General features: G+C 45.7%; 2 protein-coding genes across 6 annotated transcripts in view; one reads left to right on the forward strand and one right to left on the reverse strand.

Moving 5' to 3' along the window:
* The window catches only part of Pus1 (Pseudouridine synthase 1), a 46340-nt gene extending 36718 nt beyond the window's left edge, over positions 1–9622 (reverse strand). The window contains exons 1-3 of one of the 2 annotated variants that reach the window (XM_077688165.1): positions 9308–9622; positions 1145–1312; positions 942–1030 (exon numbers count right to left, since the gene is read on the reverse strand). In XM_077688165.1, the coding sequence (XP_077544291.1) occupies positions 942–1030; positions 1145–1237 (182 nt within the window). In that variant the 5' untranslated portion in view covers positions 1238–1312; positions 9308–9622. Of the gene's footprint in view, positions 1–941; positions 1031–1144; positions 1313–9290 lie in introns of both variants that reach the window. The other variant, XM_077688164.1, reaches the window with a different exon arrangement.
* A 4027-nt stretch (positions 9623–13649) lies between these two features.
* The window catches only part of LOC144156245 (DNA polymerase lambda-like), a 30356-nt gene continuing 28081 nt past the window's right edge, over positions 13650–15924 (forward strand). The window contains exons 1-3 of one of the 4 annotated variants that reach the window (XM_077688161.1): positions 13650–14276; positions 14340–14414; positions 14475–14582. In XM_077688161.1, coding sequence (XP_077544287.1) covers positions 13812–14276; positions 14340–14414; positions 14475–14582 — 648 coding nt within the window. In that variant the 5' untranslated portion in view covers positions 13650–13811. The remainder of the gene's footprint in view (positions 14277–14339; positions 14415–14474; positions 14583–15924) is intronic. The other 3 variants (XM_077688162.1, XM_077688160.1, XM_077688163.1) reach the window with 3 other exon arrangements.

Raw genomic sequence — 15924 nt, forward strand, 5'->3', positions numbered from 1 at the left:
CGCATTTTTCGAAAAACCTTAGAGATAATACTGCCCTGCCCGAAACTGTTGCTTCCGCTGCTTATGAAATGTTTTCCACTGCACTCTCGCAGCACTTGCGTACAAGTGCAACATGAGTTGTAGCTGTTTGCACTGAGTGCGGCTGTAATCTGCTGTTCGCGCTGGTAGTGGTGTATGTTCACACCAAAGGTTGTATTTTTCCTCATTGTTTTATGTCTTGTTTTAGAATATTAGTGTTTATTATACATGTATCACACCCCCTAAACAATAGGGCTAATGTAGGCATTTGATTAAACTAACCAAATAAATAAATAAATAAACAAGGCCGTGACGTCTGCAGCACAGCCAGATGACCGCAGAAATCACGCGCGGAGCTCAGCACTGCGCCTATCGGAACGAACGGAGAGAGTGTGGGAGCAGGCAGCAAGCCTTCCGACAGAGAGTGGGTGCCAGAAAGACGAAAGACGATGTTATGCCAGAGAATCAACGCAATTTTCCACCTTGCTGAATGGAAATTCAAATGATTCCTAAAATACCTGATATTGCCACTCAAACCGAAAACGGAAACGAAATTTTTTCGGTTTCGCTCCAGAACGAAATAATTAATATTGTTACGTTTACACTTTCGTTCGAGCCAAAAATATCCTTTTTTTTTTTTTCGTTTCCGGTTTTTGTTTCGCTCCAACACCCTGGTTACAACAGTAACTTTGGATGGACACGTTGCAAGTTTGCTTTTACCCCCCCCAGCTACTTCTAATTTAACATCATCAAGTGCAGGTGCCCTTAGCACAGGTTGTTGCAAGCCACCACCTGTCCTCAAAGGAACGGAGCAGAAAAGGCAGGTAGAACTTCAGCTTTTTGCCAGCAAAATGAAGCAGCCCAATAGAAAAATTTTCCGGGGTAAGTAAACACTGCTTAGCTCAAATGAAGTAGTAAGTTACCTTTGCATTCCAAAGTAGTCTTTTCCGCTGTAGCACATACACAGAGCCATCTTCTTTGCTTTCACTCTGATGGCGTCTGAAACTTGGCCCTTGAAGCACAAGAAAAGAGAAAGATTGCTAGACTTGTCCCCAGCATGCCTTGCAGGCAGGGAGATCTCTCATCAAAGCAATGGGCTACTCACACATCTACCCAAGTACCGTACCTCATTGTCAGACTTCAGCCGCTTGGCACTGCTTCCATCAACATCGGTGTCCAATGAGTGCTTTGCTCCTATAGCACTCTGCAACTCAGCCATGATGCCAGATATGAATGGCCACTTCACTGCCTCCTTCTCTACAAATGCTAGGCGGAAAAGGCGCCGCAGTGTTCCCTGCAAAAGGGGGAGAGAAAATTGAGTGACCCGTGTTGGTGCACCATCCAAGAACTAAAAACTAATCTGTCTGAAATTGCAGAATTTAAGTGGCACGTGTCCGCAAGGGCTCCTACGTTAGCAGGACGAAACAACACTGCACGCTGTACAGAAAACCCAAAGTAGTTTCAAGTGATGGCAGCACCCTGCAATCCCAAACCAGCCACACACACTTTTGAATAGCTCCTAAATGAAGCGTCACTTCGGATGACTTCAAGCCATTCCAACATTCACCTCACTTACCGCTTCGGCAGGAAACTAAACATGAGACAGGCTCCAATGTCCTAATGCTCGATGCGATGCCATTGCTGACAGATGTGACATTCCCCCTCCCCCGATTCTTTTTGTTTGAAGGGAGCTAGGCTTTGCTAGTTGTTTTTTTTAATCGTTTCAGTTACGAAAAAAAAAAGAAAATGTTTAAAGGCATTTTTGCACTGCTTGCATCCACACTGGCTTCATCAACTGTTCCCTTGTCCTATCCTTAAAGGAGTCTTGAAACACAAGGTCATGTGAACAGAATATCCCTTTCTCATAAACTGATGAAAGCTCCCAACTATCCTGCAAAGTTCTCAATCTCCTTCCTTTGCCTATCTAGAATACCGATCCTTCAAAAAACGTCATGGGGTGTTTGCTACTGGGGCGAAATTGTAAAAAACCGCCATCATTTTGAAGCGATGAGGTTATGGCATGCAAATACAAGTATTCTTGGGTTGGGGTGTCGCTTGGGGAGGGCGAGAAGCGATAGCAAAAAAAAAAAAAAAAAAAAAAAATCCCCGCCCATCTTTACTAAAATGAAACCTGGGGAGAAGGCGAAGCATGCAGTGTATAAGTGCAATTCTTGGTGCCTTGGCGTTTTTACCGACGGAGATGAAACCGAAAAGCAAAACCTGGGGAAGGGTGAAGCATGCAGTGTATAAGTGTATTTTTGGCGCCTTGGTGTTTTTTCCCGCGGAGATGAAACCGTGGGGGGGGGGGGGTAAAGGTATACAGCTTTGCTGCAAGTCTCATGTCTTTGAAGGACGAAGCGTTCTAGCGCAAGGCGTTTGAAAACGAGTTTCCTGGTGTGTTCTTTTGGTACGCGTTTTTCCCACGGAGATTAAACATTCTAGTGCGAGGCATTTAAAAACAAGTGTCCCAGTGTTTTAGTACTGTGACTTAATGATACCACGACGACATGAGACGCCGACAGCGCGAGCCCCGAAGGGGCTTCGCTTCGCCCGTAATACCATGGGGCTTGGCGAGGTGCTCACCTTGTGCACCTTGTTTGAGCTACACCATCCCAAACAAATTAATACTTCAAAAGCAGATAATTAGGATTGTTACTAGTGCCAACTGCACAGCACCTTGTTCTTTCAAATTCTTTTTGAGATAGGGACTCAGCACTGAAGTTACACCTATGGTCTGAGGTGTGCCTTAGCAGAGGACTCCAGATTAATTTTGACCACCTGGGGATCTTGGGTGTGCAGTGAAATCTCAACACATGGGCGTTTTAACTTTTTGCCTCCATCAGAAAAATGGCCACTGCGGCCAGGATCAAATGTGCAAATTTGGGCTCTGCAGCACGATGCCTTAGCCACTGCACCACCATGGTGGGTTGTTCTTTCAATTTAAGGTTCTTTGTTTATTATTTTTCTAGAATTGATTGCTCTGTGCGCTAAGGTTTTCCCAGCAACACATGTACAATTTTTTTTTAATTTTTGCAAAAAAAAAAAAAAACTGTTTAAAAAGGCTAACTACAGTGAAAATTTCGGCACCTTGAAAACCCTATTTCCGTATAGACTGCCTAAAAAGACTGCAAGATGTAAAATATGACAGCTGAAATACATGCACGCACCCCACAAGCGATTAGCAAAAAGTATGTATTCTGAAACCGAAATTGAGGCGAGTGCAGCCATTACAGCCAGCCTTAAGTGATGTTGCAGCCAGCAAGCAAGCGACTGGACAGCCAGCAGCTTGGGAGCAAGCCTGCATGCAAGCTCTACTGCAGCAGCAAATGGGGGAAGTGCCCACAGCGGACCTCTACCGGTTATCCAGCTGCCTGGATGGCGGGAAGATGAAGCACCCGGACAGCTGGAACATCACAAGCGCTTTAAGCAACCTGCTGTCAGATGCAGCATCGTCTGCTACACAGCTATTTTAAACACTTCTGACTGATTAAAAAGACGCTTCATGGGGCTACCACTCATGTCCCAGGTGGTTTGGTGGTACGTCCTGCAAGTTAAATAAATTTGGCCGAGGTGAAATTTGGTGCAGACATGCAGACAAATGGCCTCTTCCATGCATCAGAACAAATAACGATAAACAAACCTTAGTTCTTTTGATTTTTTTTCCCCGCAGTATTGAATAAAATGCTAGTGTGTTCATGTTGCCCTACAAGTGTTTTAAGTATGTCATAGCAAATATAATGTCTAGTATGTATTACAATACAGCAGGAAGTAGTATAGTACTTCTTCTGATAGACTCAGCTTGAGAAGTGATTGGGATACCTTGAGCCAAAGCGATACCTGCCATAGTGTTACGACAGTCACGAGGACATGAAAATAAATCTGCACTTATCTGTCATATCACAACTTCATTAAAAAAAAAGCCTTATAGGAGGAGGTTACTCAATTCTGCTGTGCGGAAACCAATGTGCTCCATAGTGTTGGCATGAAGACAACGTACAATTTTGCTTTATTCAAAAGATTGGGCAACGCATACTTCGCTACACTGCAGCTTTGCTTGATGAATTAATTTTAAAAGTGCGGTCTCCAAACTGCCCATTTCCTCCCCCATTGTGTGACGTGTGAAGCACTCTGTGATGCAATTTGAGGAAATGGGACAGAAACTGAGTTACTAATTGGGTAGCAAACACCTAGTAAAACTACCAAGCTGGGCTCTTCACCATGCAAGGGCACAGCCGTGGGTTTTATTCTTGTTCCTGGCAATGAATTGGCTAGGATTGGATTCATGTTCGCAAGACTTCCGGGACCCAGCTCAGTCTCCGCTGCGGGAAGAAAATAAGCTGCGCGTGTAGAGAACAATGTTACGGTATGTGCCCCCGGGCAACTTTTTATTTTCCTCTTTCTTGGTAGCCCACTGGGCCCGCGAAGTAGAAATCCTAACTTCAAAGCTTCCAGAGCCGTGCTAATCCCCCGCCGTATATCTACGCCGCCGTGTATTTACGTGTCTACGCCACTGCTGCACCGCCGTGCAGTGCAGCGGTGGCATAGAGGTAGAGAGCAGAGGTAGAGCATCCGCCTCACGTGCAGAAAGACCGTGGTTCGAATCCCGGTGCCAGACAATTCCCACCGAGGAAAAAAAAAAAAAAAAATGAAAGCGCAATTATGGAATTGCAGCAGTTGGGGCTTGGGGTGCGGCCTGACCCCGGCGACCATTGCTGGTAACGCACTCCTTCACCAGAGCAGGATTGGCCACCCTGGTGTAGTAACGGCCACAACCTCCCATGAATACGCCAATTAACCCACAGCCCTGTCTCCAGTGGCTGCGAAGCAACTGACCACGGCGGCGGTCAGACCTGTGACGCAGCAGAGGGTGCTAAGAATACCTGGACCCGGACAGGCCACCATTGGAATCTGAACCTGGCAACGTTTAACATGAGAACCTTATCTAGTGAAGCGAGTCTAGAGGTGTTGTTCAAGGAATTAAAGGGCATCAAATGGGATGTCATAGGGCTTAGTGAGGTTAGGAGAACAGGTGAAGCCTTTACGGTGCTGAAAAATGGACACGTTCTGTTACCATGGTCTAGAGGACAGGAGAGAACTGGGAGTGAGATTTCTAGTCAATGAAAGCATAGCTGGAAACATAGAAGAATACTATAGCATTAACAAAAGGGCAGCAGGTCTTGTAATTAGGCTCAATAAGAGGTACAAGCTCAAGGTGGTACAGGGCTATGCCCCCACATCCAGCCATGACGACCAGGTAGTGGAACGTCTATGAAGATGTGGAATCGGCAATGGCTAAAGTAAAAACACAGTATACCGTAGTTATGGGGGACTTCAATGCTAAAGTAGGCAAGAATCAGGCTGGAGACAAGGCAGTTGGGAACTATGGTCTGGGGTGTAGAAATAGCAGGGGGGACCTACTAGTTGAGTTTGCAGAACGGAATAACCTACGCATAATGAATACCTTCTTCTGTAAACGGGAGAGCCGGAAGTGGACGTGAAGGAGCCCGAATGGGGACCATAAAAATGAAATAGACTTCATATTATGCGATAACCCTGGTGTCGTGAAGGATGTGGAAGTGCTCGGAAGGGTAAGATGTAGTGACCATCATATGGTAACATCTCGAATTAAGCTAGATTTGAGGAGGGACCATAACAAGCTAGTACGAAAGAAGCCGATTAATGAGCTAACAGTAAGGCAAAAAGTAGAAGAATTCAGGATCGCGCTGCAGAACCGATATTCAGCTCTTACCGAGGAAGCCGAGCTTACGACACAGGAAGCCAGCGACAACCTTACACGCATTATCACGGAGTGTGCAGTAGAAGTCGGGGGCACGATGGCTAGACCGGATACTGGTAAACTTTCCCAGGAGACGAAAGACCTAATTAGGAAATGGCAAACCATGACAATCTCTACCCCAGCTGACAGAATAGAACTAGCGGAGCTTTCGAAGTTAATCAATAAGCGTAAGACAGCTGACATACGGAAGTATAATATGGAGTGGATCGAATACGCTGTAAAGAACGGAGGTAGCCTGAAAGCAGTGAAGAGGCGTTTTGGCGTGGGGAAAAATCAGATGTATGCACTTAAAGATAAGCAAGGCAATGTCATCACAAATAGGGATAAAATAGTCACAGTGGCCAAGGAGTTCTATAGGGATCTGTACAGTAGCCGGGACATCCAGGATAATGCCGAACGAGAAAGTAGTTCAGAGGAGTTAGACATCCCACCAGTAACGACCGAAGAAGTAAGGAAGGCTTTGAAAGAAATGAAAGGGGGCAAAGCACCTGGGGAGGATCAGATAACAGCAGACCTCTTGAAGGATGGCGGAGAAATTGTACTTGAAAAACTGGCAAAATTGTATACAGAATGCCTAATTACCGCAAGTGTGCCGGAATCTTGGAAGAACGCGAACATCATCCTAATCCATAACAAAGGTGACATGAAGGACTTGAAAAATTACAGGCCGATCAGCTTATTGTCAGTCGTCTACAAGGTACTTACCAAGGTAATCGCTAACAGAATTTCTGCAACCTTAGATTTCAGTCAACCTATAGAACAAGCAGGGTTCCGTAAAGGTTATTTAACAATGGACCATATTCACACGATCAATCAGGTGAGAGAGAAGTGCGCTGAGTATTCTGAACCCCTATATATATCTTTCATAGATTATGAGAAAGCATTTGACTCGGTCGAAACCCTAGCAGTTATTCAGACATTACGGAACCAGGGGGTAGATGAGCATTATGTAAGAATACTAGAGGATATCTACAATCGGTCTACAGCTACCATCATCCTCCATAGGGAGAGCAGTAAAATACCTATAAGGAAGGGTGTCAGACAAGGAGACACAATCTCTACAATGTTATTCACAGCATGCTTACAAGAAGTATTCAGAACGTTGGATTGGGAACAGGTGGGAGTAAGGGTTAATGGAGAATACCTCAGTAACCTCAGATTTGCTGATGACGTTGCCTTGCTAAGTAACTCGGGGGACGAATTGCAAAGCATGCTTTCTGCACTGGGCGAACAGAGTAGAACCGTGGGCCTGAAAATTAATATGCAGAAAACTAAAGTAATGATCAATAACCTCGGGACAGCACAGCAGTTTGAGATAGGTGGCGAGGCAGTGGAAGTGGTAAGCGAATATATCTACTTAGGCCAAGTTGTGACCCCAGATCCCAACCATGAGGCAGAGATAATTAGAAGGATCAGAATGGGGTGGGGTGCATATGGCAGACATTCTCAGATAATGAATAGCAGCCTACCATTGTCGCTGAAAAAGAAAGTGTATGACAGCTGCATCTTACCGGTACTCACCTACGGGGCAGAAACTTGGAGGCTCACTAAGAGGGTTCAACTTAAATTGAGGACGACAACTCAGTGAGCAATGGAACGGAAGATGATAGGTGTAACATTAAGGGACATGAAGAGAGTGGAGTGGGTCAGGGAACAAACGCGTGTTAAGGACATACTAGCACAAATTAAGAAGAAGAAATGGACGTGGGCAGGGCATGTAATGCAAAGGCAAGATAACCGTTGAACAGAGTGGATCCCTAGAGAAGGCAAGCGTAGCAGGGGGCGGCAGAAAGTTAGATGGGCAGATGAGATCAAGAAGTTTGCAGGGATAAATTGGTCAAAGTTGGCACAGGACCGGGGTAATTGGAGAATAATGGGAGAAGCCTTTGCCCTGCAGTGGGTGTAGATAGGCTGGTGATGATGATGGATTACTCGAAACCACCTGAGCCCTCAACACTTTTCTGAAAAAACAGTGGGTGGCAAGCGCTCACCTGCTTTGAATTAGAAATCTGCCTCACTGTTACATGAGCCATCTAAGGGTGGGCAAGCTTCCTCAGTGCTGGTTGCATTCGCTTCAGAATCATATTTATTTCCAAGGATATTTTTGCACTATAGTCAATAGTTAATCCCTTTATGGCCATGATATAACACTACCAACCGTGACGAGCTTCAACTGCAAGCCCACAAGACTATTTTAATTTGCGCCGCTTTTGTTGACACCAGCCAATTATGCAAGTTGCCTTTCAGCACCCCAAGTCAAGTGCAAATGGCAACCTTTTCTTTTATTAGCCTAGCTATACAGTTCATTTAACTGAAGTTGGCACAATATTTGGCATGTGTGTTACTTTAAAGAGGCAACGTTTTGATTGGAGCAAAGTTGGTTATCTTCATGGTCCCTTTAACTTTCTGCATGACCTTAATTATTATGCTCCATAACCATTTTTGTGCCTTAAACGTATCTAAGGTAACTTGGCAAATTTCAAAACCGCACTACATCAGTAAAACATGCATTTTTTCACATCATTCGCGAGCAACCATTTTAATTCCAGATGACTGTTTGGAAATAATTATTATTAGCTAACTTTGCATGTAATTACTGGATTTAGGGCAAATTTTTGTCTGGAAAATAGAGTTAAGTAATATGAAAAACTACCCGATTCTAAAATGTTACGAAGGTGACTTGTGGTCGCAGAGGTGTTCCACCAGTTAACCCTCAACTGCATCAGTGCTCTATGCCATCCTTTGCACCTACCTTCAGTTTCAAAATAATACGTGGGACGCCTTTCCACAGCTTGTTCAAGTGACCCAAGTTTTCTTTCAAGGGTAACAATTTTTCCATGCACTCTCATACTGTTTCGGGTTGTGCTGCTGGGCCGGTGTACCTAGTCATGGGCGGCAGTAAGGAATTCTCCTACGCGGAAAGGTATCAAACCTATCGTCGTTCAATTGTGAACAGCATACTTCACCCTTAGACGGCATAAACAAGGTTCGAACATGTTGCGGGTAAATAATACCAAGCTGTCACGTCAGGGACATCCAATGAGCAGAAGACGCTTTCACATAGGTGGCAGCTTCGCCAACGACAGCCAGTTTTCTAGACCACCATCAAGATATCAAACATACCGGTAAATTGCTCCGAAAAACTTCACTTCTCAACTGCGCTTAAATTCATTGTCAGACAACATGACTAGATTGTAAGAAATGCGCACAAAACGCTGCACAACATACTAGTGCTGCACGCGCCACACGTTAATGTTGCACTACCGGGTAACGGCAGTACAACCTATGGACTGAATTAAGCTCACAAACTTGTTTTAGCACCTACGCAATATGACAACAGCACTGATACCACGGAACACTAGTCGACACGCTTCCTGGAATTTAACCGCACATTGGCCCGGTTTCCGTCTGCCCCATATATTGACAAAAAGGCCCAATTTACTACCAAACGCTAATAACAAGAATAAGTACATACACTCATAAGAAGCTCACCACCGCGACAATCCAAATACCAGGGAAAAGGCTAGCGAAACTTCACCACCGACAGGCCGCACACATCCATGCGGTGCAAGGTGCCCGCGTGCACAGCGTGGGTCGTCCTGTTGACGAGAGCGATGAGAGAGGGTGGAAAGCGCGTGGAGAAGAACGCTGGCGTTTGCTCCGAGTTAAGAAGGTTGGCAGCACTTTATCTTTGAAATATTTTTTTTTCAACTAATGCAGCTAACATCAAGCACCTTTTACGAACACGGCTAGCTTCGCACGCCTTGGCGCCACCATAGAGAAAGAAACCGTGCTGGTTTGGCTTGGCTTTGGCGCTTTGGCTGTTTTGGCGCTCCGCGGCTTCTCCGACGACAGCGCGTGCTCGCGCGTGCATACTCACCATTCTCACCTTTCAATTTCAAACCATAGAGTTTCTTACAGTATATACTAAGAAACTCTATGTTTCAAACTACATCAAAGCAATCGAACTTGATAAGCCCGGACGAACTTCTGGGCATCAGGTTAGCTTATATTTCTCATGATCTTAAAGTTGTGCACGGGAAGCGAGTGATGGGCGGTCATCGGCGGGTAGTGTCGTTTCTAGAAATTTATTTCGAGAACAGAAGTTGCGAATAAGACGCAGGAGCAAAATTTTGCATCCCACTGCGAACGTGGCCGGATCAAGCAGGCGCGCGGCCCAACAGGGACGATGCGGTTGCCGCTGCCGGCTAACTGAACGAGGACAACTGTCGATGCTTTCGCTCTTGCGTTCGTAGGGTGGCTGGCGCGAGGCGCGAAGTGCCTGCCATGCCTGCGCTGAAAATCAGCCGTGCGCTGCCCTTATCGCGCCGGCCACACCATAGAGAAAGAAATACTATGCCACACTACGAAAACAAGAGCGAAAGCTTCAAAGAGGAGAACACCGCAACACAGACGAAACACAAGAAGAAATGACAACCACGAGCGATGACTTCCAACTCAATTTTTATTTTTCGGGATGGAACACTTTAAAAATTTTTCCTGAGCGAACCGCCGCTCTGTTCGCGCTCAAACTTGCCACGAAGGTCGCATTTTGTGGTCTATTTGGTTTGATACCGGGAACAACGATGGTACTTACCTGTGTACTCCGAAAATAAAAACGATTTTTGCCTATGGTAAAATGGCGGCTGATTTGGACGTGCGAGCCAGCGCAAGTTGATGTTGGAACGACGGAACCATGCACCTGGGGTATGCAGAGCGAAACTTTCTTGCAAAAACACTGCGCTAAATTGAAATTACGAAGATGAAGGACGGCGGAACACACGATGCAGACTTACGAAAGCGCACACTACGTCTTCGTAATTTCAATTTAGCGCAGTGTTTTTGCAAGAAATAATGTACCAACTAGCCCATGGAAGCAAGCTCTCATTGACTATATTCAGAGGAAACGCACGTTTGGGGTTCACGGCAGGAAGGAGCCTGAGTCTTGAGTGATGAAAGAATCTGTATGCCGCTCTCCATACGACTTGGACATAAACGCTATCATTCCGTTCGGAATAATTGCAACGAGCACTTTCAAAGTGTATCCCACTTTGTAGTTTGAATACAACGCATGCTGACAATCTGGAATAGAAGGCGTTTCTGTGCGAACCTCAGTGCAATCTATTATAAACGTGCACTTTGGGTAATGCTGTTTGAACGCTGGGGGCATACACCTTCTTATAATCTCTCGTGGTGGTACGAACACAAACTCCTTCAGTGCTACGCTTAGGATGTCTAATATGGTTCTGAATGTATTTGACGCTGGTCGGGATGTTACACCGAAGATAGCGGCTGGGGCACTGTAAGTTAGCCCAAGGCGTAGCTTGGCGAGAAACAAACACAGCTTGTCTTCAGATGCCACGTCGCTGTTCTTGTAGCGTGAAGAGGGTAGCAAGTTCAAAATAAGGCTGAACACCGACAGCGTCACCCCGCACACATCTTGCAAAGCTTCTTCATTCTGTTTTAGGGTATCGAAGCCCGAAAATCCACACTTTATTTTCCAGCTTTCATCGGTGATGGTGACCTTAAGGGAATACGCAACGGAGAAATTATTTCACATTTTTATGGTAAGCATTCAATGTGAGATAACATACCATTATTAACATTGCTGTTTCTATATAAATAAGCAAGCCGTTATAACGCATAGCGCATAAACATAAGTTATAAAATTGTATATGAACTGTACTGCCAAACCTTGTCAGTCTGCTCCATGTGGGTAACCTGGCTTGAAGCCTCAACACCATTTGTCGTGGATAAAAAAAATGTCAGTTTCCCAGAGGTCGAGTACTCTGTCTGACATGCCTGAAAAATATCAGAAAAAATGCGAACTGAAATGGAACATACACTAAACATATGATTTCACTCTAAAGTGCATAATTTAAACAGACGCTTCTCGTGCAGCAAAAATGAAGGCGCAAGCATTACGCTCTTACAACATCAGCTCTTTCCAGTGTCTTGCCGAAGGGTGATGCAGCTGTGTGAGCGCTGTCGTCGCACTGGGCTAGTTGGCTCCTGGATCGCTCTTGAAATTCGTCGTTGATATTTATTTCATGCTGTTCTTGCAGATGTACGTCTTTGGATGTCTCTGGCATCTGCACTGCTGCTCCAGCATTATCCTTTGATGATGTTGCTTGGGCTAAACGTTTCTGCCACCTGCAGTTCATTAAAACTATTATAGGCTTTTTACTTGCGGAAGAGGTGGCGGGCAACCAAGCCACCACAGCGTGCAGACAATTTTCAAAAAATAATTGTGGCTGTGTACAGCGGTAGTGGTTCTGAAATATGCCCGCATTATTTATTTATTTTCGTCCTTTCGGCTGTTACAGGGGTGGGACAGACTAAGAATGTCAAACACCAATACATTCAAATAATACAGTGATTTAAACAGCAACACATCAACGTGGAGATGTTACATGGCATACATTGGAAACACCGACATTGAGGCATCATTATAAATATGATGGCGCAATTTATGCCCCCTTTTTATGCGCAACTTAAAAAATTCCAATAATCCTTGCCTTTGTGTTCTCGCTTCGTCAGGTGCTCTCTTCCTGTACACCGCTGGAAATATGGTTGGGATGTACGAGGAGTGTTGGCTTACGTCGCTTTTGCAATTGCCAACAAAGTGATAGCTGCATATCCACATGTCCACTCTCTGGGCTCCCATGAAGTGCCATCAGGACTGTGAAGGAAAGTGTAATGTGTGCACTTAACTAAAGACTACTGCCCATTCGTTGCCGGCAATAACAACAATGACGCCGTAGTGAAAGCATTTATGTGTGCGCAATCGACTGCAAAAACACTGAGGGAATCTCCTCCCAAGAGTCATAATGTAGGCAAAGACGTCCCCGCTATCTCCGCAATGCGGTTCACAACTCTCTTAACTACTAATGGCAAATGTAGGAGAAAAAAAAAACGCCCGAACAGCAATCAACTTGCCTTGATTCCCTCCAGAACACAAGCTACAATAGCAAGCATTAGCCAGGCAAATAATATATATATTCATGCAGAATGCGAGCCTAGTTATCGCACGGCACGAGCTGAACAACTCCCAAGTTCATTTATTATAGCGGGAAACAATCATTGGCAGCATGCATTTTTTAAGAAAAAAGGAGCCAGGCCCTCAGAATAACTTTACAACACTAGTTCGCATTTTCAATGACGGGAAATGTAAACTGAAATTGGAGAAGTACAATAAAAAATGTGCCACCTACTTGACCCTTCGCACCGCAGTAATACACGCTTGCCGTCTTTCTTTTCGGTAACCTTTTCGCGGAAATCTGTAGAAGCGCAGCGGTGGGTTCTTATCCTTCGTCTTCTTGCTGCTGCTGTGGCAGCCGACCACGCAACAATACTGTGGGCGACCCTTGGCTGGTCTCACCACCTCAGTCATCGCGAAACGACGGCGGAAACGCCGCTCACTACCCCGAAACGAAAAGGACGCCGCTTCGCGATAGAATCAGCGCTGCCCTCGCCCGGCAAACTTTAGCTTCGCCTCCCTATTGCCTCGCGCGATCCGACGCTTCTCGCTGCCGACGGCACGCTTCGACGTCCACCCTGGTCCACCCCCTGCGACACCACAGCACCCTTGGCGCCCTTCCGTTTGAATGCTGAAAGCAGGAGCATGCGCAGAGAGTGCCTGCGCTCAAGTGCAAAAAAACCGCTCTCCTCGGCCACCCTCAATTATAGCAAGAAACTATCTGCCCTCAAGAGCTTTATTTCGCGATAAAGTGGGGTAACTTTTGCCATAGAGTTTTTCAGAGAAAGTCTACGACTCTTGCCTTCCTAGCCATCGCTGCTTACGTCTGCGCTACCATCATCATCATCATCAGTAAAAATAGTGACGTATAACTGAGATAATGGCGCCTTCCATGGATCTCTTCGTCGCTGAGTGCATTAACGGTGCTCGTTAACGCTCATAAGTGCTCATCAGTGCTGAGAAAATAATCATGTGGCCGCGAAATCCTCTTAACTCTCTCAAGCCGCGCTGTACGAAATGACTGATGCCGCGCTAGAAGTGACGATGTTTACAGGAGCCCGTGTTTATGTCGTGCCAACAGGAATAGGCGGACCGCGAGTGAAGCTTTTTCAGAGCAAACTCGCGGAGCATGGAGCTGTGGTGCTATCCGGCGAGAAAACGGCCACGCATCTTGCTGTCGCCGAGTCGCTTGATGAAGGCCGTGTCTCAAAACTAGTCGACACCAGTAGTTTAGAGCCATCAGCAAAAGTTGTCAAATGTACTTGGATAAGTGACTGCTTAAAAAGCGCTTCCCTCCTTGAGACAGCTGCATATGAGTTACGCTATAGGGCGCTGTCCACTGACGTCCCAACGTGTAGCCAAGATCCTGGTGGTACACCCTCTAAGAAAGCCAAAATTTCCCATGATGGTGCTGACATTTCATCTCAACACGACTTGCCCGAGAGCTCGGTCCTCATTTCGGCCCAGGAAGAAACAGCTTCGGTGAGCCTAATAAGACCTCAATGCTGCATTGTCGTTCGGAATTAACGTGTGCACCTTTCGCAGAATAAATGGGTGTGTGCAGTCGCTTCCACGAAAGCGCCCGGGAACAAGAATTCCCACATAACCGATCAGCTGGAGGTAACGCTTGTTGAAGTAATCCCGTGCGCCGCGTAATAACGCGAGTCTGCTTCCTCCTAGGCCATGGTAGAGACCTATCAAAGCACTAAGGACCACTGGAGAGCCCTTGGATATGAGAAAGCCATTATGCAACTCAAGCGACATCCAACCAAGATCACAACGTGGGAGGTGACTTGCCTACTCATCTCATTGCAAGTCCAGAATCAGCATTGCAGATGCAAGATTTTGCACTTTTTGATAGGAAGATAGGAACTTTACCTTCTGGTAGGTTGGGATTATAGTAAGCCAAAACATAGAAATAATTGTTTGTTCTTAGCAACATTCCATAAATTACAAATGACCTTTGCTATGCAAGCATGATGCTTAATACATCTTTAATACAGGCTTTGTGCAAAAAGGAAGAAAAACATACAGGACAGACGTCCTGTTTGTTCCTTTTGTGCGAAGACCGTGTTTATTCACCAAAGAGGCACCAATTCACCCAACAACGTGTTCTGCTAAATGTTTAATGCAGTTGGGGGCAAGTTTATAAGGTGTGCAAGCATAGACTGTACAGTGGAAACCAAGTCAAGCTGGCAGCAACCCATACTCTCAGTAGTGCAGCATACCGAACGTTACGCACTACTGAACACCACACAGAGGAGTAAATGCAACCTCTTTTGCTCAACTTAGTAGCTACCCAATGTAACAGCTGCACCTGTGTCTGTGGCTTTGCATATACTTTGGTCAGTAAAAGGCATAGCTGCTCATTCATATCTGTCTGTTCTGCTTCCTCGAGACGTATGCAAGGCACTGCTCAGCCTCCTGCACGGCTTGGAGGGCCGTGATGAATGGTGGCAAGTTGTACAAAAACACCTCGTCACCACCAAGTCCAGCTTATGTTAGAAGTGAGCACTTGTGAAGGATGGCACTGTGGGGCACTTTGTGATCTTAAACATGCACTCGAGCTTTACAAGAACAAATGGCGCTTATCTTGCCCTGGTTAGCTCACAGCAAAGCTTCGTGCAGAAACCCTGACTGGGGATTATTTGCCCCGGCAAAGCAGACCGGTCAGGCCATGTATTGCTGTTCCCCAAGCCAGCTGGCTGGCAGCAAGTGTTGCGTCTGAACGAGGCAGTGATGTGCCTCAATGCACGAAAGACATCTATAGCAAAGCACAGTGGTGGGTTTGCAACATTGGCTGAATGGCATTTTGGTTGTCATCCACATTTGTCATTAGATTTGGTGGCAGCTTTTAACACCAAAGGCTGACTATGTGGCTGCTCAGTTTATCCCACCCACCTGAATGCGCCTTCACAACGTGTTCACCTCTCCATTTTTTCTCCTCATCAACTCCACTCTTTTTTTATCTGTTTTTAATAAGCCGATTTAGTAGGCCATAGAATATTATTGGAGTAGCTACCCTTAGACTGCAAACTGCTTGGTGTCCACACGACTACATTTGAATGCTCTTTGCTTACAATTTACACTGTGAGGGGCTTAGGCATTCTTCTGCTATGCATAAAGCTAT

This window comes from Haemaphysalis longicornis, unplaced genomic scaffold, assembly GCF_048455015.1.
Source record: "Haemaphysalis longicornis isolate Haplotype H1 unplaced genomic scaffold, Haemaphysalis longicornis Haplotype H1 scaffold_1, whole genome shotgun sequence".
Classification (NCBI taxonomy): Eukaryota; Metazoa; Arthropoda; class Arachnida; order Ixodida; family Ixodidae; genus Haemaphysalis; species Haemaphysalis longicornis.